This window comes from Lissotriton helveticus, chromosome 10 (genome assembly GCF_964261635.1).
Source record: "Lissotriton helveticus chromosome 10, aLisHel1.1, whole genome shotgun sequence".
NCBI lineage: Eukaryota > Metazoa > Chordata > Amphibia > Caudata > Salamandridae > Lissotriton > Lissotriton helveticus.
In genome coordinates, this window is record NC_136071.1 from 255,461,183 (window position 1) to 255,484,589 (window position 23,407).

Genomic DNA, 23,407 nt, shown 5'->3' on the forward strand with positions numbered 1-23,407 from the left:
GCCACAATCGAGACAACCCAGAGGGATCTGCTCTGGACTGGCCTGCCACGCATTTCCCTGCAAAAACTGACGCTGGGTTGGTTTGGCGGGGGGGGACTAGCGCTCCCTGACATCCGGAAATACTATTGGGTGGCGCACCTCTCGGCCATAAACCAGGGCACATACTGTGCTGGGAATGACCCTGGGTACAAAATGGATAAGTGGCTCCTTCCGGGGGCGGGGACTATGAGGTGGCCCTTTACTCGCGCCCTGGTAGATACCACCTAACGGAACCTACCAAACACTCGGTCCAGCTATGGCACATCGTACAGAAGAAATTGGGGTGGGCGGGAAAACTTACCCTAGCAACCCCGCTCTGGGCTTCGGAACGGCTCGGCTCTCTCAGACGAACCAAAGGGTTTAGAAACAGGGACCTGATCGGGATATCGCAAGTCAAAGACCTGTGGGGCCCGACTGGGGTGGTATCATTTGACACACTACAACAAACATATGACTTGGCCCAGACGGAACATTTCCGTTACATGCAGGTCCGACATGCACTCCAGACTAACATCCCCCCAGGGACACAACTCCCAGGGTCCTCACCACTGGAGGATAGGCTGTTGGATGGCCACCTCCCAGAGAGGGCCATCTCACTAACATACAAGAAACTCAAATCACACCCCAGACCCGCTGACGGCCCTTAGGGGGAAATGGGAAGCAGATGGACTCGAACTGGATGACGAGGAATGGCGAGAGACGCTAGCATCCCCTAAGGCGGTAGCAATCGCTGCAAAATTGCACCTTATCCAACTGAAAATACTGCATCGATCTATCTGTCTGGCACTAGGATGGTTCTTATGGGTCGCAGTGAGAATGGACTCTGCCGTAGGGGGTGTGGGGAGGTGGGTACCTTCTTGCACATCTTATGGGAGTGCCGAGAGATACAGGCCTACTGGTCCCGGGTGCTACATTGCATGTACGAGGTGTGGGGAATGGAGTTGCGACTTGAGGCAAAGAGGTGCGTCCTTAATGTATAGGAGCCCTTTGACCTTTCATCTAGGGGTAAATTGTGGGTCACACTAGGTCTAGTGATTGTGAAGAGGAATATTGCGAGACTGTGGGGGGCGGCTGCGCCACCTACTCTTAGCTCCCTGAAAAAAAGACATGGACTGGAGCATGGTTCAGGAGAAGACAGTGAATGTGGCTCGGGGAGAGTAGGGTCTGCTTTCCTATGGTCACCCCATTTTTTTGCTTTTTGCTTCACTGGTTTTCGACTTAATGTGGCTGTGGGCCTGCTAATCAGACCCACAGCCCTGCTGTTCGCTCTCTAAATTTCAAACCATGTACTTTAGGTACATCACCAATTGGGATTTGGGTCACTCTTGTGAGTCCCTGTACAGTGTACTATAGGTACCCAGGGCATAGGTGCACCCAAGGCCTACCAGGGGCTGCAGCATATCTTTTGCCATCCCTGGCTGGCCATCCAAACTGACACAACTGCCTGATCACTCAGCTGGGGAAGGTTGTGTAATCACCCCTTGCTTAGATATAGTATACCTATATCTAACTTTATGTCTAGACACATATGCACATATAAGTCACTCCTATGGCAGGCCTTAACAATCCTGGAGGCAGAGTGCTTGGTTTTATGTGAGATGGTGCTCTAGCATGAGCTGAGCCTGTCTGCAGCTTTCGGAACCTTATAGCTTTTCTAGGATAATGCCATACCATATACTCTTAAGTGCATTATAAACCTCGCGGTTCAATGCTATCTTTGGTTCGGCTTTATCAAAACATGTTGTGAAAGGTGTCATACGCTTTGGAATACTACCCCCTCGCCAGTTCTGTTACTTCCACTAATCCCGGTTAAAGTTAACCAGAGCCTCAGCATCACAAAATGGATGCTGCTGCCACAGACACAAGTCTGACCTCCTGCTGCTGGGAGTCCTTCCAGCGAGGGAGGCTTGGACAATAGGTTTCCTGTCACAGGGAGGTGCTAGCACCATCCCAGGCAGGCTATAGTGTATTGGGGCAAGGAGGGCTGAATGAAATGAGACACTGCCTGGGGCACACATGGTGTCCCATGCATAGTCCAGTACAAACCGGTGCTGGGGCACTCCAGCCCCAGCTCTGGCGCGAAACTGGACAAAGGGAAAGGGGTGTAACCACCCCCTTCCTGGGTCCCACCCATAGGAGGGACCTAGCAGGTAATCCAGCCCCTAGATTTGGTATATAGGTAGGAGCCGAGTCCCAAGACTTTAGATTTATCCTGACTGAAACTCTGATACGAAACTCTGGACCTTCGACATCCTACTCAACGTAGAAGACTGAAGAATCTCCCTTGTGGTCAAGGAGTGACCACCCTGCACAAGCAGGCACCATCAAGCGATCAACGGTTTGCTTTCTCGACGCTCCTGACAGAGTCTGACAAGACCCGGACTTCCAGACTTTCTTCAGCCCGATCCACAGCAAAGCTGAGACCCGTGGAGGCGACGCGAGACTGGCCATCTTGGAAAGCCAGCGAATTGCTTTCCGTGCAACTTCTGAGGCACCCTTGAAGTTGTGCATTGGGGATTGAGAAGCCCCAGCCCCGAGCACCAACTGCACCGAAGATCAGCCCTCCACACTCCACGAGTTCTGCGTGGGGCCCTTCTGCATTTTCCTGCTCAACGCGTCTGTCCTGTCACTTGCCCCTTGGCTAGTGGCCTCTGTGACGACGAAACCTTGATTTTCCAACGCCGGTCTGGTTGCTCCAGACTGGCCCTTGCTCCCCTGAAAAGGAGCAGCCCATCAGACCTTGTGGTCTGATTAAGAATATCAATGTGTAAGGGTGAATATTTTTTGAAAAAAAGTGAGGATCTAAAGTCTAAAAGTGAAGGAATGCCTCTCTGCGGTTGGCAGAAAAAGGCACTGTGTGTTTTTAAAATACCCCTCACACTCTATGAATCCCATAGTGTAATTCTCCCATCATTGGGGTCTTCCCGTCCCTCTACGGGGCGGGGCGTGCTACAACCAACGAGGTGCGCGGGAGCACTTAGTTCTTGACGATAGGCTATGTGATTGGTGAAGACAGTGGTAAGTGATAGGAAGTGTAGGGACCTATATACGTGGGTGTATGTACAAAAAGTTTAAAAATTCCCTGGCTAGCCGAAAAAATTAATTTAATGGCTTTGCTGGCTGGGAACGTTAAAAGGGGGTTAGTAAGTAGATCAATATGTGTAGTCTACTATGTCGACATGACATGTTTCGTAGGCAGTCCCCTCCTGCCTACTCATCAGGACCTCTGCTGGTCCGTACAAACAAGTACTCAATTGTAAATAAATGTAGTAAGCCTATTGTCCTAAAACCGGGCAGCAAAAATCGGCTGCCTGGTTTTGCTTCTGGGCTTGAGTTGGCCCGTGTGAAGCTGCAGGGTATGGAACAACTCTAAACAATTGAAGCGGTCACTTAACCGCAAATGCCCTAAGACACAGGCTCATGAGGCACCGTATCAACCATTCAAATAGACCACAATAGGTCTTTTTTCATAAAGGCTTCACACGGGCCAACTCGAGCCCAGAAGCAAAACCAGGCAGCCGATTGTAACCGTAGGAGACTTTGAAGAGAAGCCGGCGAGTCATCCCCTGCATCTCTGGCATCTGTAGTACCATGGAGGCAGGGCACCAAGATGCAGTCAGCCACATTTGTTTGTTTAAAGAGTGAATTCAAAGAAACCCATTAGCCTCTCCTAAGTAGCCAGCTTCGTCTCACAAAGAACCATTGGAGCTTAAATATCTGGGCACACCTTTCTCTTTAGACCGTGTGAGCCCAACATGGTACTTCATCGACGAGGGAAATGCGAAAAGTAAAAAAAGCATGCACTTTTCAAATTATTTCCCTTTGAAGCGGCCTGCTGCCGCTATATTTACTACGTGCTATACGGCCAAAATAAAGTTTAAAAAAAACATACGTATATGTTCGAAGATGAGTAAAGGGATAGCGCCCCTGGACTCAGGTGGTTACGCTCGCCAGTACCAGTACAGTTGCAGGTATGAAACAATGACATGACAGCAATAAAAAAAGTTCCGTCGGGTGCAAAGGGGATTGGAAACACACCTTTAATGTTGGGGAACAAACCATATCTTTAATACATGCAGTGCTGATTAATTCACGAGCTCAGAAGCAAAGTAAGCCCTCCATTCACCTTTAAACAAAAGGTAGCAAAAGAAATTAGAGAGAACAGACAGGGAGCAGCTGAAACTGGGGGTGGTTTTCGATGTGTTTATTCATACAAGGGGTATTTACAATTCATGTTACCCAGGGCACAAGTCCTAAACAAGCGCTCGCCAGACAGAGACTTTTCTCCTTGTCAAACGGCTCACTTGGAAGGGCTCGTCCGACTTATGGCCCCATAAAGCTACTTACATGTGTATTATGCCCAGCTAGCACCCTTTCAAAATGAGCCATCGCCTAATCAAACGACATGTAGCGAAGAGAAACAGTGTAGCAGAGAAAGAAACTGACCCGAAGTGACACGATCTAGAAGCAGTGAATGAAAATCTAATGGGCATTTTTTACCGCTGGCAAGTTCTGAATTGGTATTTATTTTATTGTCTAAATTGAAAATTTAGCGCGGCTATAAAGTTACACAATTAGGATAGCTTTTACTAGAAATAAACGTGGCGACTTATTTTTTCATTAAATGAGAATCCTTCTACGAATTTAGGAGTTGTAAATTAGCCCAGATTAAGTTAAACATTATGAACTTGGAGGTTGCTACTACAGTCACAAACACTGCTCCCAGCCCCAAGCGAGCACAAATTCGTCTGTTTGTATTACTGTTTTAAAGATGGCCACCCGAGCTAACAAGATCCTTCCGAGTAGCACTCGGTTCAGACTTTGAAAACAGCACGGGTGGAAACGTGGTGCGCTGACTTCACAGTTCCGGTTGGAAAAACTGCCCGATTGAGACGGTTCTGTGATGAGATGAGATTGCTCGCTGCGCTCGGGAACCTTAGCCGAACCCTGCGAGTCGTGCTTGGCTGCGGAAGAGCAGAACCGTGCTACCTCCACCTTCCCTGTGGTCAGCGAGGACCCGGTAGGGCAAGAATCCGGAGCGCCTTGTTTGTAGCACACAGCTTGGAAATAACAATGCATTAGATGGGCAGGTTTACAGTTTATGTATGTGAGCAGAAACTCCAGAGTGAGCTGGTGATCCCATGCTCCGACTGCAGCGTCACGCCTGCATAGCGCTCGCCAGATAGAGACTTCTCTTTGTCGGACGGTCTCGTCCGACTTACTTCTGCTGTAAAAGGTTTCTAATCTTTATGGGGCCATGGCCCCATAAAGATTAGAAACCTTTTACAGCAGAAGTAAGTCGGACGAGCCCGTCCAAGTGGGCCGACTGACAAAGAGAAAAGTGTACGTCACACTACCCTCTTTCCCAATGGCTGGCCACCGTTTAGCATGAATGGTGACGCCGGCCAATGGGAAAGAGGGGCGGGGCTTAAAGCCCGCTAGTGAAATCTCCCCAATAACACTAAATCTCGCCAGCGAGACTGCGCATGTGTGTAGTCTTACGCTAGGCTTCGACCTAAAAATAATTTTCTCTGAATAAAGCAGTTGTATCTGTTTCTCTGGTGCGTGCCGACTAGTATTGAATTGCCTTTTGGGCAACTATTGCATGAAATCAGTTTTGAGTGACTCAGCGAATTAAATTATTAGAGTCACAACTTCTTGGGTCTGTCCAAGGATGTACGTTAGGACAACTTGTTGTTCGTATTGCATTATACCCATGTCCTTTGACGTTTATTGGGTTACCCAATTAGTTTGCAAGGCCATATAAAGGCAGTATGGAGCAGTTGTTGGCCACTCAACAGCAGGTTGGGTGCAGGCCTGCTAGCAAGCCAGGCCCTGCGGCCAACTCACAGCTAGTTGACAACTCCGCGTGTTCGGCATGGAGCCTTATTGTATTATGTCATCAGTGATTTCTTCAAAAATATAATTTGAGATGTCAGTGATGTCATAATGTAATTTAACAAGTCATGAGTGAGGATATATGTGAGGTCATAGGCAGTGTATGATGATATAGTTAGTTATCTAAACTAACCAGGGCCCATGTAATTATACAATTGTACAGTCCCAGCAGAGTTATCTGCAGATTCTAACTAAAAACATTTTTTGTTTCTCGAACGGTTCTAAAGTTACTAAAAACACACCGGCGTGCATTGCTGCCCCATATAAAGTGTTTCACAAAGTTTGAAAGTCACCTTTCTGTTGCTAATCGTTATATTTTGGTGTTAAACTGGTACACTGAGTTGCCCAACTGTGTATACAAATGTAGAAATTAAGAAATAATGAAATAATATTACAAATTTTGCCACATAATTTGCATGTTCTTGCCACATAATTTAGTTAACCCTGCCCATTATTTGGCACTCCTCTGCTGCATAATTCCATGGGCGCAGCCTATAACTGCCGAATTCAAGTTGGTTTTTTTTTTTTAACGTAAGTTCCTTTCTGATTAAAACATTTAACTATATTGTTACTCTAACCGTTGTGTTTTTTCCAGTACATAACTTTTCCAATTCAAATATTGTCTGACTATTCCTGTTGGGATAGGCAGCTTTGCTTCTAAGTGCAAGGAGCAGGAGACAGCACAGTGTGACACATATGCACTTTAAATTAACATTCACTCAAAAATTGAAAAGGGAGAGAACCTGCAGTACTGCTTCTCAAAAAGCTTTGAGATGTAGGACCTGAGAGAATATTTAGGCTATACTCTGCATCTACTACTGTCTGGCAAGTCTTTGTTACCTTTCTAGTTTAATAAAACTATTTGTACAGACAAGGTCATTAAAGTGATGCAGCCCATTTCATGTGCAATTATTTAAATTGTATTTTACAAGCCATTCACTTCGCTTCCAATTGACATTACCAGCAGTTGTCAACAAAAAAATATCTAAGGGGAAGGACACAAAACTATGTTTCACTGTAACCCCAAACCCCTTCAGAAATATCTGGGAGGCTGAAATGGTGACGTAATATTTAGAGATACTTTTTATCCAAACAGTTTTCAGCTTTGTGGTCTTGCTTCCTTTTGGGTACGGTAGATCCGGAGTCACAGAACCAATGAATCTTCACCCAATAACTTCTGTGACACAAACAAGGCATCCCCAATACCGCTTTTAAATGCTTAATTAAGGGAGGAGCTCATATCTGGGACAAAACTAAGAAAGAAAAAAAATGCCAGAGTCCTTCAGATAAAATGTCATTACAGGAACGGAGCCGCTTACATCACAATATTAAAAGGTTCCAGAATAGAATAGCAACACACGAAAGGCATAAGCCATCAATAATCTGCCTCTTTTAAATGGAGCTCCAAGCAGCTAAGTTCATTTTCCTTCATTACCATTATTCATTTTTATTTTCGATTTTGAAGTTCCCTTGTGTGTGGCTTAACCTCACCCCCCCCCCCCCTTCCTACTGCCTCTACACCAATCTCCAATATATGGAGATCTCCCTACACCCCATTCCTATCCTTGCGTAACTGACCAGATTAACCTGCCTTTTCTTTCAGCTTATGTACAATTTCTAATGTTTGAATATATTTAAAGATGTTTAGATGTTTAATCAAAGCTTAATATTTTGTTTTTTTGTGTAAACGATTATTCTTCAATGTTATCCTTGTTCTCCTTCCTCATGCCATAATGAGCTTACTTAAAGTCTTCGTTTAACTCCCGTTTTTCACCTCGTTCCACCGATGCAGGCCGCGCACTCCAACGCGGCTCTGCATCGCTACCTTTTATTATTTCGGATTTCATCCGCAAGTAGTTATTTAAAAAAAAAAACAAAAAAAAAAAAAAAAAAAAAAAAAAAGACGGTTTTAGCAGGAAATCCCCATTTAACTGGCCTTTTCAACATTCTATAACAAAATTAATTATAATGAGAGGAATTATTCTCTTGACATTCCTTCATCTATAAACCTTGTCGCTATTATTTAGGGAAATCCTCCCTAATTATCTTTCATTAAAGGGTTTTACCACTTTTTACAAGTTAACATTTCCTATATACCATGTCTGACTCGGACAAGGCTTCTGCCCCTACTCCTAACATAGACAACGAAGCCCTGCAAAACATCCTTCATAAGGAATTGAGGTCCTGCATGTTTGAGACCTTAAGTCAGATCATGTCCTCTAAAAGGTCACTCCCTGATGAGTACGAAATCTCAGAAATTCCAAACTCCTACTCTGACAAGATCAGTGAATTAAGGTGTAAAACACTTAAGAAAAGTAAAAACATTGATAAGAGCAATACAGGAAGTCCAAGCAACTCACCAATTCAGGGAGGTCGTAGCGCCTTCACTTCTAATGGAGGTCCTCGCACCTCAAACTCCCAAGGTGTCCCTAGCGGCACAACTTATCTGGGTGTCCTTAGCGGCACAAAACATTGGGTTTCCCTAGCGGCACAAAATATCATAATGCTCTTTACAATATGGGAGATAACTAATCTAATGATATAGAATCCTCGGACACACCTGATAAGTAGGTCCTTGATCTTGATGAAGATGATCAACAATTTTACAATCCATAAGAGGAACTCCCATCATCTAAGGATATAATCCTTGACCCCTTAGGGGAAGAAAGTTTTTCCCCATTAAATCTGAAACGCCCAAGAAGTTCAGAGTCGATCCTTCAGGACCACGTCACAAAATTCGGTAAAAAATGGATAAGAAACCTCTTAGAAAGGGACACTCATAACATCCTTAGAGCTGAATGCTCTAGACCTTCTACTGAGGATAAAAGCTGCTATACCCCAATTTGGACCCTGAATTCCTATTCAAACTTGGACGTGATCCAAGAAAAGGGATGGAAAAATCCCTGAAAGGGTGCCAAGACAGTCTTCTCGACGTACTGGGACCATTAGCCAGAATCCTAGGTTCCGCAGAAGAAAGCCACATCAATGGCACGCCTCTCAACTCCAATCTCATCAGGGGATGGAGCCAGAGAGCATTAATTCTACCGGGTAATGCCAACACTAGCATTAATGCAGAAAGTCAGTTGTTTTGACTCAAAATAAATCCAAAAATAACTGACATGGTGGATAAAGAACCCTCACAAAATCCAAAAGGTTTACTCTTTGGAGAAGACCTCATTACATCCTTGGAAAAATGTGTCTCCACTTTCACCGTCCTGGACAAGGCACAGCAAAATATGCACATAATTTTCAATCCTAACCTTTTTGGGAGGGCCAGAAGACGAGGCCTCTCTGCCGGCCGCTTCAATCAAAGGCCATTTCCAAGATCCTGTAGTTTCGGAAGAGGGTATCAGCAGTACAACGTGCCTCAATTCTACCCGCAGAGAATTAGAGGCCAGCGCATCAGAGGATTTAGATCCCATGGAACCTTCATATCAAACATATAAAACAGCCCTGCAAGTGAGAACTCTCTCCCTTCTCCTTCTTTCCCCCAAAAAGTAGGTGGTAGACTCAAATACTTCCTTCACAATTGGAGATTGATCACTCAAGATCCTTGGTTCTTAAGCAAGGCCATTGGGTTTATGATAGATTTGACTCATATACCTTTACAAACTTCTTTCCCGAGAGACGTGCCCCTCTCTCTCCAGACCAACAAAAAAATAATAGAGGAGGAGATCTCCTCTATGCTTCAGAAAGGGAGCCATAATAGAGGTCCCATTAGAAACTTTATGATTTATAAGCACACTCTTTCTTGTAAAAAAGATAGACAAAGGTTGGAGACCTATCAAACTTAAGAGAACTAAACAAATATTTGGTTTACAGACACTTCAAGATGGAGGGCATCCATCTCTTGAGAGATTTATTTCAAGAGGGAGACTGGCTTGTCAAACGGGACCTAAAGGATGCTTACTTCACCATTCCTATAGCTGAATCCCACCAACCCTTTCTTCAAATGGTCTGAAAAAATTACCTTTACCAATTTCAGGCTCTCCCCTTCAGACTCTACTCTGCCCCTTGGTGCTTCACCAAGGTCATGAGAGCTGTTGCCTCATCTCTAAGAATAAAGGGCATTCATTTAATCATTTACTTAGACGACATTCTTATAATGTCTAAAGAGCCTTCACAACTAGCGAAAGTCCTGAAGACTGTGATGGATCTCCTAGAAAGTTTAGGATTCATCATAAACAAAGAAAAATCAATTATGTCCCCTTCCAGATCTCTGGAGTGCCTAGATTTCACAGTAGACACATTGAAATGTCTAATTTTACTACCTTACAAAAAGATTACCAAAATCAGGAAGGAAATAAGACACGTCCTGAAACAGCAAGACTTATCTCTGAGAGAGCTAGCCAAACTTCTGGGTCTCCTCTCCTCTCCATCCAAGCCATCGTTCCCGGTCCCCTCAACTATCGGGACCTTCAAAGGGTAAAGATGAGAGCCCTAAGATCTGGCCTTTGGTATGGAGATCGGATCTGTCTGGATCAAGAAGCCAAATGGGAACTAACCTGGTGGCTCAAGAACCTAGACACGTGGAACGGAAAAGCAATCTTTGGTTCAAAACCAGAGTTTGTTTTAGAATCGGATGCGAGCCTTCATGGCTGGGGAGCTTGCCTTCTCAATCAGAACACTGGTCACAAGAGGAATCATCTCACCGCATAAATTATTTAGAACTAACAGCTGGGCTTTATGCCCTCATGAGCGACAACGACACTCTCTCCAGGGGAGGTCAGTCATTCTAAAGATGGACAACATGTCAGCGGTAGCCTATATAAATCGATTGGGAGGCACCAAATCTGCGGATCTCTCGAATCTAGTAAAGAAACTTTGGATATTCCGTCTGGAGCATAATATCGCTCTCAAAACGGAATACCTTCCGGGGAAATCAAACATCTCTGCAGACTGGCAACTCAAGGTTCCTGTTAGATTACAGCAATTGGAAACTGAATGTTCTGTGTTCATTACCCTAAACAAGATCTGGGGCCCTCTAGAGATAGACTTATTTGCGAGCAGACTAACCTTTCAACTGGAGAACAACTTCAGCTGGATGCCCAACCCGGGTGCTCTAGCAGTCAACGCCTTACTACAATCTTGGATGGAGCCAAGGTTTACGCATTCCCTCCCTTTGCCACGATTCCGAGAGTTCTTCAGAAAGTGAGACAGGATCAGTGCTTCCTTGTCCTAATAACTTCCTTTTGGCCATTCCAAGCATGGTTCCCCGCCACTCTAGAACTAGCTTGCAACCCCACCTTCTTAATTCCTACCCTAGAGAATCTTCTTGCAGAAGTAGACGGAGGAGTTCACCCCCTAATTCAGAACAGGAGTTTAACCCTAATTGCCTGGAGAGTGTTAGGAGATCCAATGAAATCTCAGAACTTTTGGCGATGGCTGCAACTCTCCTAAGAGAGTCTTGGGCCCCAGGCACTCACTACAGATATAACAACTTATGGAGAATCTGGGTACGTTGGTGCCTGGAAAGGAACCTGGATTTCTTGGAAACACCTATTGTTGACATAGTGAACTTCCTTGTTAAACAATTTGATAAAGGCCTCAGCTGTAGAACTATCAATTGCTATAGATAGGCTATTTCTGCTGGTCATGTCCTCTTCAATGGTAAAACGGTAGGTAAAATGTCATTGTTTGTAGAGTGATGAAAAACATTCGTTTAAGAAGACCTCCTAAACCTAAATATGAAAGTCTTTGGGCCAAATTAATCCTTGATCTTTCAATAACTGGCCTGTTAATACTCTCCTCAATTTTTTTTAAAAACCTTTCCATTAAGCTGGCTACTCTACTATGCCTAATCTCATGCAGAAGGGTCTCTGATGTCAAAGCCATGGAAATTACAAATAGATCTTATAACATGTTCGGAGTAAAATTTGAGTTTCATAGAAGAACAAAGACGATGTCTAATTCAATCTTTTACCCACGTTTTGATTTATGTCCAAAACTTTGCGTAGTGGAGTGCATGAGAGAGTATGATCGCAGAATGTTTGCTCTTCGCCCTCAGGATGTTAACCAATTACTTATATCCTTTGTTAAACCCCACAAAGGCATAACCTCGACCTCTATTGCTAGATGAGTTAAGACTGTTATGAGTTTAGCAGGTATTGACTTAAAGAAATTTCAAGCTCACTCCCTTAGAGGAGTGCTATGGCCAGTAAATGTCTCTGGTCTGGAGGTAAGTTGGACGACATTCTCAAAGCTGCTGACTGGTCAAATGCTAGCACCTTTGCACTTATTATTGCAAGCCTATTGAACATATGTCTGATGATGTTTTACAAAGCTACCAACATGCATAATATAGCCTCCGTTCTTGCAATGAAATTGCGATTCTCATATTAACATGACTAGAGAATCTGGATTTCATTAAAGACACAGAGGCTGACATTATACCTCCCATCCCACCCCTTCGTGGCCTTACAATGATTGAATGCTGTTTTTGTTACAGTTTATTACTGTACTTTTTATTAACTCTTGTTCCTTTTAGCTTGATAAGCTTGACACTTTTATACATTCAAGAGATATTTACTTCTTTCTCTTTTCAGGTAACGCTCCTTTGACTGTGTGTCGTCTGGTCTTTGTTTTACCTTCATTCTTTCTTCTCCATCTTGCTCATCATAAGATCGTTTTGATGTTTCAAGTTTCATGAACTTATTTTCCTCCACATTTAAAAGAGGCAGATTATTGATGGCTCATGCCTTTCATGTGTTGGTATTCTATTCTGGAACCTTTTAATATTGTGATGTAAGTGGCTGCTTGGACTGCATTAAAGGAATAATGCATAATGTCAGCCTCCATGTCTAATGAAATCCAGATTCTCTAGTCATGTTAAATATGAGAATCACAATCACCATCTACTATCAAGATACCAACTAATGGAAGAAATAAATCTGTAATGCTACTAGAAGGCATAATGGGATAAATGAAGGGTTAAACAGCTTGGAAAAGCTAACAAAGCAAATCTGTATTACACTGCTTTACACTTGGTAAAATAACAAAAAAGAGGTTTACCTTTTTAAAGTGAGGTATACCTAACTACAGTAATGTTCCCCTATTAAAAAATGTCATTTTATATCAAATTTAAAAAAATGTATGCCATAGAAAAGGCCAGAGTAAGGTTTGTGCTGCCTCATTAACCTTTAAATAAACTGTAAATTAAACGTATCCCATCATATGAGTGACTTTTAGTTAAACTGATATTTTCCAGTATGTTGGACTGTTCCAGGTTCACTAGTAGAAATATAATAAATAGTACATGATTAACTGAGTCACAGTAAGAGCCTAAATCTTTGAACAAAGCTGACAGCTAACCAGGAATATCATGTGATAATTCACACAATATGCGCAGGTGTGGTCCACTGTAGACTACTAGATTATCAGGAAAAGCAGTAGAGCCAATTAAGTAGAGTACAAACCCAAGAAATTTACAGGGAAGGATTACAGAGTACTAAAGAAAACAAGACTAAAACAGTATAAAACAAAACCAGACAATCATGCGAGGACTGTCCAATGAGTGCTTGGCTAGAGGGTCTGAAGATGTTAATTGGAAAAGAGAACCCTTATCCCAGTAGGAAGAAACATAGGTGCATCTCAATGAGGGAAGGCTAAATTGAACATGTGCATTCAGATTTTGCTCCAGTGCCTGCCATACAAGTGTCAAAATAACACCATTATTAAAAAAAAAAAAAACCTCTCCAAGTGAAAAGGGATGAGTTAGTAGTAATCTCTTGCGGCATGGTTATACCCGAGACAGAGACATGCTCACAATTTTATAAGGAGAATTAACTTTCCAGCTATTGGGGAAAGAGAACCTGTTTTTATTTGGGGGGAGGGGGGGGGACACATTATTTTGGAGGGTTAGCGCACCAAATTTCTAAAACCGGGTTTAGTAAGGACTGGGCTCGCCTTTGAAGCGCAGGGTGCTGCAGAACATTTGATTTTTAGGGAGAGCATGGTAAACAGTTCAGGGAAGACAGGTGGCTTTGCTGCTCTTTCCATATTAAGTAACGTTGGTGTTTAAACATTTCCATTACTCTTTTCACACTTTTGAAGGTGTGTCTCATACTGTTGACAATTGGAAGCAACGGTTTTAAACATTCTCTTAAAACTGTGAAGCAGAATGTTTGAATAACGTGATAACGTTCACAATTTACAGGTGTATTGAAACAAAAAACACGTTAGACGTGTGATTTGATTAGCTACCTACTAATTACTAATCTTCAAACAATGGCCATTGAAAGAGCATGGTGTTTTGCCTGTTACAGAAACAAGAATTTAGGATCACATGCTCTTCGGATTTCATCTCATTTGCACTACACAGGCTGCTCTGCTTTATTAACACTCAGTACCATGTGACACAATGCACAATGAGATTCTGATAGAAAACATGGGCCCCAGGTCACACACAATGGAAAGAGTTCACTTAGGGCTAAAATAGGAGGTTAATGTGAACTCACGTAGAGGGTTGTCAGTGCACTAATCCTCAGGATTCATACATTATAATTATTATTTAAGTCCCTAACAGAATATCACTTACACTGCTGGTCAGAATCATGCAAATCTACAAAAACTCTTCTTAAGCATGCAGCACTGACCGGCTTTGGCAAGGAAAAAAGTTAATGACCGTTGTTTTGCTGAAAATAAATCCTTCGGAAACAAAAGTAGATTTTTCTTACAAACAGAAAAATATGATCTTCCTCATCATTCACCTTCCACCCATGCTTGGCATGCAGTATACATTCCTAACATTTTTGCAAGATCTTTGTTGAGATTCTGTCCTTGTTTAAAGCAAACTGGTGCAATGCTCAAATCATATAACAATCACTTTCACTTGAGATTAATTTCCGCATTTTATGGCACGCTTGAAGGAGAAGAAAAAACTGTTGGAAATGTTATAAGGCGTGCGATTTAAATATCTAAGTTATCTTTTGTTAGGCTTTCCTCACAAACTGCGAAAAGTTTAGCAGCATACTGGAAGGAATTCGGAGTAACCTGCTGGAAAGCCCTCGGGAGTAAACGACAACCAGCTAAAAGGAATTCCTAATATTGGGCAGGGTGTGAGTTTAATTCCGATTTACACACACACACACACTGCAGGCAGTAACATATCTTTATTTAGATATAAACAAATATCTTTAAAAGAGAAATTCCCAATTCATGTTGTTTACAAGTATTAAAAGCAATACAGACAGTCAAATACACAGCAGAAGCATGCATAATCATCTTCCTTGGTCTTTTAATTACAAATATTATTAAAAATATTATTAAAACTGATCCCCTGATCTGTAATTACATAAGACAAACCATGGTCCTAAAAAGTTATTTAGCTGTTCACATTGCAGGCATTACAGATGTTAAACTGCAATCCCAATGACGATGTGCTGACAAATTCCTGTGTGTTTTAAAAGATGAATGCAAGAAGAATGTTAAACCACTTTAGAAACAAATGACAGATGTGACATGCACCCTACAGACTGGGTAAAAGTTTATTTTAAAAGTTACTTTGCACACAACCAAACTGATATGTAGTGGCATTCATCATTTACAAAGGCTAACTACTTAAACAGATGGAATAAAGCTCAAATCCCAAAGCACCATTTTTGAGGTCCGACCTATAAAGACCATCTCTCAGCGTTGCAACCAGATGTAGAGCAGTAGAGATTAGTACCAGAGTTGGGAAGAAGTGGACGGGGCAGTGAATTGTCCTTCTAGCAACTGCCCCACGCTCCCCAAGTACTTTGTATTTTGCCTTGTCAACAGGGTGTGTGGGTCACTAGAGATTACAAGATAATCATAGTACCCAAATGCAAGCTGGAGTACACACGAATGTTACCCCCTCTTGCCCCGCCTTCCCCCCTTGCCCCACATGAGCACATTTTACACGTAATTGAATGAGAAATAGATATTGTTAAACAGATCTAGGTTAGCGCGCAATCTGCCTTTAGTTTACAATGGTGGTCTGGGGTATGACCTTCCAAAACGTTTCCACCAATGGAAACGTGCAGTCATGCCGGGGCTTTGCAGAATCAAAACACGATGGGGTCACAGCCAGAACGCAGCACATTTCAGATTTAAACCTGCAGCTTGACAGCTGCTCTTAAGTGCCTGCTGAGCAATGGAATATGCATGCAACACGCATTCAAACGAGATTGTGAGCGCACCACCTATAAAAGCATGTCTAAACTACTGTTTTAGTACTTTAGCATTCTTGTTAAAATAATAAGGAATGACAAAGTGCCCAGCAGTGTCAGATGCATGTATAATTTAAGAATAGCAATTACAATGTGCATATTCCACAAACATATTTAGTAGCAACATTTAGGTTGCGGCAAGAAGTGTATTTTCCGTTATTCTGTTTTATGCACGGATTTCATCTCATTGCAAAACAGCTGGCTGAGTTGTGTAAACATTAAAAAAACAAAACTGTTTAGTTCACCAATCTGGCATACAGATGATCTGACTGATTCTAACAAGCAAGAAACCGTTTAAGATATTTTCGGGGCATGGTAAATTCATATTGTAACTTCTGGGTAAGCAACATACATACACACACACATCAACCTCTTATCACTCTGTTGCATGCAAGCGTAGGGGGGAGAACAGTGGTGGCTTCTCTGCTTTTAGGCTTTTACTGACACAAAGACAGGAAAAGCAGGGGAGGTGTGCATCTGACAGCAGAATGAATACAGACTGCTGATCAAACAAAAAAAATTTAGCCGCCTGGTGGGAGACAGAGATTCATGAATATGCGTGACCAATTTGACGAATACAGCTTTATCCAAGCTGTAGCGTGTACCGCCTCGAAAATACCTGGCAATGTATTAGCCATACAAAAGGAAGGACTGCCGACTGCCTACCGCTCAAAGCAGCCCTTGGATTTCATTTTAGGCTTAAGCCACATAACACTGTGGGAATTCTTGTGAAATGTTGATGGATGCACCTTCCATCTCTATGCGGCGATTTGAAGCTAGTCCTAAGAGCCTGATAACGGAGTCAGTGACTGTACATTTAATGTCGAGCCCAACACATCCACCCACACCGTCTGTCACTTCCGGATGTCAGAGATCTCATTAAAAAAAATCTGCATAACACCTAGAAAGGAGATGTATTCAAGTTTTCAATTCATCACACTCAGAAATATTCAAACCCTGCAAGCGTGCGCAACCCTGATAAATCACTTCATCTCACAATACCACAGTTCCCCCTTGGGAGCACTTAGAAAAGGGGAAAACACCAGCTTGCAGTCTCTACATTTGTTTTAAATGAGCGTTGACATCTCTATGGTGGTATACTCAAGGTAGGCAATTGCCACTTATGGGTAGGAGAAGAAAAATTCTGGAGTTTGACCACCATGTCTCAATACCCTTTATACAAGTACCTTATTACATACAACATGTTCTGACGGGTCAGCTGTGGCAAAGAAACGAAAAATCAACACGTCCAAAGAATTTACAAAAGGCTGATCAATCTTGGGTACCTCTAAACTGCCAATACAATGTAACTGCCTCCGAAGAAAGGTGCTGGAGCCAACTATAAAGCTAACCCTTCAAATAGGCTTGCCCGGCGCTATTTTGGGGGACATTATGTCACAAGTGTGGGGAATGTTCAGTGGCGGGTTCGATATGACTGGGCAGGATGGGAATTTGACAGGACAGTGTAAAGAAAAATGTCATGAGTAGGTCTGTTGCAAAAAAATATAAAAACTAGAGCGACAGCACATTCTATACTTCTGGCAATTTCAATTTTTCCGCTAAGAAAAATATATATTATTTGATGAGAGGAATGAAAAGTGATAATGATTGCTGTGGTGCGCGTCGTGACAGACAGAATGTGGATGCTAACAGTGCATGCACAAGGAAGACAGTTGTGAGGCGAGACATTTTAATAGCCGACAAGACGGGTGCGGGCTCAATTAGAACAGCCTGTCAAAGGTAAAGAGGGACAGAATAACTGACTGCCACTGTCACTTCGGCCCCCAATCTTTGCTGCCCATTACCAGGCCTCTGTAGGAAGAGTGCTTACGAGGAGTGGAGACCAATACCCAACACCCAATTACCTATCAAACGCTCCATCAACGGAATTAAGGTGTAAATAACCTGATGGAGGATAGATCTAGAAGTTAAAAGAAGCCCCTGGTGCGTGTCATCGTGTTTTATTTAAGGATACACACGTGGCATGAAGCAATGAAGGGTTAAACAATCCCTGGGCCCCGTCTCTTGAGTGCAAACGGCTGAAACCATAAACCCACAACCAGTCACTGCCACCAGAAAAGGGATTAAACACCTGACAGTTTCTTGGTGCACAGGTCAGTCAGCAGTCACTGCGTGACTGTTTATGAGGTCTAGGCTACTTAGAACTCCCCACCCACTTAAGCAAAGACAAACTTTGTTAGGGAAGGAGGGGCGTGTGGGCTCATCACGGGTCCTATGTGAGGTGGAGGAAGGCTATACTAGGACTAAGTGAATTATTAGGGCTGGTCCCAGATTTGTCACGGAACACTTGAAGGTGAAGCTGGCAGACTGACAGGGCAGATAGTATTTGACAGGTTCACAGGACTTTTCACAGTTCAAAAAGTAACCAATTCTTCTAGAACTTTGGGGGGGAATATGTAGACATTGCTGAAACTCCCAAGCAGTCCCCTCTTTGACGAGGGGATAGCAAAGGACTAGGGAAACGAAGGGAATGTGGGGTGTTGGGTATATGACTAATACCTATGTAATCTAACAGAGACTAAACTAAGTAATTAGAGCGTTGGGCACAGGACATTGTGGCTATTTAGGGATGTCACAGTACTGAGTAGACTCAGAGCAGCGAGAGACAGAATGAATGACAGGACCAACGCCTACCACCAAACCTCCTTGGAGAAGAGGGGAGCTATTAAACGCTTGTAGTATAGAGAGGGAAAGAAGGGAGGCCTTGTCATCCCATACCTACGGAACAAATCACAAGCCAGTATGGGCTTGTGTGAAGAAGTAACCAGAAATGAAGTAAGGACTATCACTAGTCTACGCTTAAGTAGGGCAGTTGCCACTAACAGCATAGAAGGTCTTTGGGGCATGTCACTAGCTCCTGTGTGTGTAGAGAATAAACACTTAAGGACAGAAAGGGGCTCTTCAGCTGTCACTTAGTTTTTGAACTGCGATGGGCAAACTATGGAAGGAAAGCAAGAGTCTGCGGCCATCCCTTCTTTACAGAAACAAGATTAACTTCACCTGTTTAGAGAAGTGTGGGTATAGATTAGACACCAACAAAACAAAGGAGCTTTGGGTCTAGCTTTTGCCCGTTTATGGGTACAAAAAGTGCACAACCAGGCAGCAAAGAAAGAGGCTCGGTCATCAGTATATTTTAGGTTGTGTGTGATCAGGCCTCAATAGCACAAGTATAGGTTCTGGAACCTATAACTGTCCAAGTGCTAGGGAGAAACGCTGGCAGTAGCAAAGAATTTGAAATGTTTTCTTTCCTCTGTAGCCTCGGCATTTGGAGGTGAGAGGTGAGTAGGATGTCCGTGACTTTGCCCTGTTAACGGCCAGTTTGGAGGGCTATGGGGAACTATTTTCTATAGCAGAAATTAATTCTGGAGCCTGTCACAAGCGTGTGTGTACATGAGTTGAATATTAAACCTTGCAAGAACAGACATGTTTTGCTATAGCATATATTGGTTGAGTGTTCTGGGGCTAAGGGACTTGTAGAACAGAGCGGGCCTCTGACTTACAGTGGCTTCTGTGTGTCGGGCAAAATTGACACCATACCTGTGACCACAAACAGTTTCAAAGGGTGGTGACATTGACTGCAAAGAAGTATTCTGAAATGTTAGGACGGTGATTTTCACAGGATCTACAGGGTTAGGAAGTACTAAAACTGGGGGTGGGGTTCCAAGTGCCCTGTCAGTAGTTTGTGGAACTGGAAGAGCTCAGTCATGTTCTAATGGTGGGATGCACTTTTTTTTGGAGTTCTTACAACATGGCTGGGGGCAATATGATGTGTTGGAATAGGGCTATAAGAGATGAAGGCAATGTGGACTGTCACCAACTTGTGTGTGTATGGGGTGGGGGTAGCAGGGCCTGCCAGCACCGAGATAGCTAATGAACCCATCACCAACTCATGTGTAGGGGTGAGTGACAGGAAATCATGGTCATAGACTGGCTTTGGAGCCTGTCACTAGACCTGTGATTTAGTAGTATTATAACAAACGCTTGTCAGCACGGGTTGGGTCTACTGAGGTCACAGAGTATGGCAGGCCAGGAGGGGGGCACAGTTCTGAACTGTCATTTAACTGTACGTGGGCCGGATAGCACGGATGTAAATCTGAGAATAGCCAGCCCATGTCTGGAGGTGTGCGTGGCAAACCTTGGTAGCCTATAGTGGATTAGCATGGGCTGTCACAAGCCCGTGTTTAAAAGTGTGGAGGGGCCTGGCAACTAACAGAGCTGTGGGACCTGTCACACATTTTGTGAGGTATTAAAGGGTGAAGGAGGGGTCAGGGCCTGCACTCACCGATCACCTCCTGAAGTTCATAATCATCCCTGTTGATGGACCAGGACAGGGCACTAATGCTGGACTCTTCCGTCATCACTGCTGCCGATTCTGTGTCTCAGGAGATGTCTGAAGGGTTAGAGCCCCAGAAGGCGCCGCGCTCACCGGTCCCGAATTTTAAAAATGTAGATACGCGTATAATTTAAAAACAGAATCAGGCGCCTTTCCAGAGCCCGGCCCGGGGCCTGTGGCGCCTCAGCCAGCCGCTCCCGAAAGACCAAGAAGGCGACCCGTACCGCTCCAGCGCCCTCACTTCCCTCACTCTCACTGACAAACTTTGCCTCTCCACGGCCATGCCCTGCCAGTGGCGCGATGACGCCACGAAGCGACGCCACGGGAGCACGCAGGCGCCATTTTTAGTGTGGCTTAGGCAATTGCTAGTCAGACTTTGTATTGTGGCCACCTTGCACCCTTAGCGCTATTGACTTAAAAAGAACGACTTTGCAGGGGCGAGCGTTTAACATTTGTAGCCTCCATTTCCTCTCTGGGTTTCCACTGCTTCTTATCACACAAAGCGATTAATTGTAACTAGTGTGCTAACAAAAGAGCTAGAGCGCTAACTTACTTAATAAATTGTAACGTATAAGAAGACGCCATGCTGCAGAACAAAACTGCTTTACAATTCCTGGTAGTCCCTCTCCTGTCAGAGCGATTTACCAAATTGGGAAAGTTGACTGAAAAATGTGAAACTGTATAACTGGTGGGCTTGCAAAGGCTTTGAAAAGTTTACCAAACCCTAGAAATCATATGTTAAAATAGTAATTTATACATAAACCGATGTACATTAGCCTGAAGTGCCAAATTGACTTTGCACGATGTGCCAATGTATCTTTTACCTCTTAACAACATTTGGGGCATATTTACAACAGACGGCGATAAATATCGCAAAGCGCGCTTAGCGCTTTCATATTTATCGCCGTCTATCGCTGGAATTTATCGCGATATTTGCGCTGTATTTACAACGCATAGCGCAATGGCAATATAAATTCCAGCGATAGCGGGGTAATGGCCGTTTTGCATGGAACTGTAGTATGTACTGCACTTGTTATACTTGCTCTTTAAGGAATGTTGTACATGAGTTCTTATTCTATGTTCTTAGAATGCCATGATAGATATGTCATGACCATTACAAGCCTGTTACTCAACTGTACTGGTCGTGGGTTGATTTACTCTTATCTAATAAACCTCTTATGGTTGACAAACTTCTTGGAATACATCTCTGATTTCTACTGCAAGCATACAACATTTATTGGCGACGATTTAAAGCTTGTAAGAGTCAAACCCACCGACGTGAGCCGTTCGACTTGTGAACTTTAAAGTCACTGGCTCCACCGTTTCAAGCAAATTGGATTTTGCCTTCGAAACATCGTTCTCATTTATTGGGACTACTTCTACTAAAACTGTGAGTTAATTTTCTTCGCAAAAATTTACCTGAAAGCTATCTTGGAAACGCTGCCCTGATCGTACCGTTTATTCAAATGCGAGAAGCGTTCTACTCTCGCGAACCAAGCTGACTTGTTATTTCTTTACGCGCTTCTGGTACACGCGCAGCACGTCGAATAATACGACGTCACTCTAGAATGCGCCCTTCGTAATACGTAACCTGAATGCGCTCCTCCTTTGTTTACGCTTTCAGCGCTCAGAGTCAACTTGTCTAACGCGTCGACGACAATTTTCAATTGAACTTCTTGTCAACGCGACGCGATTATTAAGGTTATAGTCGCTTGGCTCCTTGGCAGAAAATTGCCATAGATTTTTCTGGCCCATTTTCTGTTTTTAATGATAATCTCAAATTCTTGATTGTGGCCATTGATTACTTTTCTAAATGGATATATTTTTCTTTGGTTAAGAATCCTAATTCGGTTGCTGTGATTTAATTTTTAAAGAGTTTGTTTGTCATCGATGGTACACCACATGAAATTGTTTCCGATAACGGTTCGCACTTTGTTTCACAAGAGATGAATATGTTTTTAAATAATTTAGATATTAAGCACATTTTAGTTCCTCTTTACAGTCCAGCATCTAATGGTCTTGTAGAGAGAGCAAACCGTTTATTGAAGGAAGCTGTTCAAACAGCTTGTGCCAATAAACTTGATATTTCTGAATTTCTTAACGAGAAAATCTGGAACTATAATTGTACCCCGCACAGTACCACAAGAGTATCCCCTTTTGTTTTACTTCGAGGTAGGATCCCTACTTCTAGATTGAATCCTTCTTGGTTGATGAAGAGTTCTCTTGTCAATGTGGATTTAGCTAAGATTCGTGAACATGTTAAAACCAAACAGGAGAGTTATAAAGGTAATTACGACAAACGTATGCATGTTACAGAAAAGCCTCTTGTTTCTGGTGATTGGGTCATCATTAAGAAACCTGTTAAAATCACTAAGGGGCAATCCAAATTTTCTGCTCCCGTTAAAGTCTTAAAGGTCTCTCGTTCTGCAGCTCTTTTATTTGAAAGGGGTTGGTGGAACAAGAATACTCTCATTAAGATTTCTGATCAACAAGCGAGGATTATTTCTTCCAACAAGCAGACCACGGATTTATCCGATGATCTTAGCACTGATTGGTTTGGTGTTGGAGAATCCTCAATGTTTCCTTCTGTTCCATCTGTTCCTGTAAATCGTTCTACTAATGTTGTTCCTGATTCTTCACTTTTAGCATATGGTGATTCAAATAATCTTATGCCTCTGCCCACTTTACAACCTGTTTCCAATTCCATTGGTGCGGGGGATGGTAAGGTTCTCAGTCGTAGAATCAGATCTGTTCCTGTGAGACTCCATGATTATATTTTGAATTAATGTTTTATATTGTTTTCTCTTTTCCCATGTATGTGTATATTATCTTACTGTATTTTTCATCTACAATTCTGCTTTATTTATTAGGGGAAGGATGTGTAGTATGTACTGCACTTGTTATACTTGCTCTTTAAGGAATGTTG

At 43.1% G+C, this 23,407-nt stretch overlaps 1 protein-coding gene across 1 annotated transcript in view; it reads right to left on the bottom strand.

Moving 5' to 3' along the window:
• OXSR1 (oxidative stress responsive kinase 1) overlaps positions 1 to 20,969 on the bottom strand; it is a 633,421-nt gene extending 612,452 nt beyond the window's left edge. Inside the window, exon 1 of the mRNA XM_078665259.1 lies at positions 20,431 to 20,969. Within this exon, the coding sequence (XP_078521385.1) occupies positions 20,431 to 20,506 (76 nt within the window). The 5' untranslated portion in view covers positions 20,507 to 20,969. The remainder of the gene's footprint in view (positions 1 to 20,430) is intronic.
• Positions 20,970 to 23,407: the final 2,438 nt, after the last annotated feature.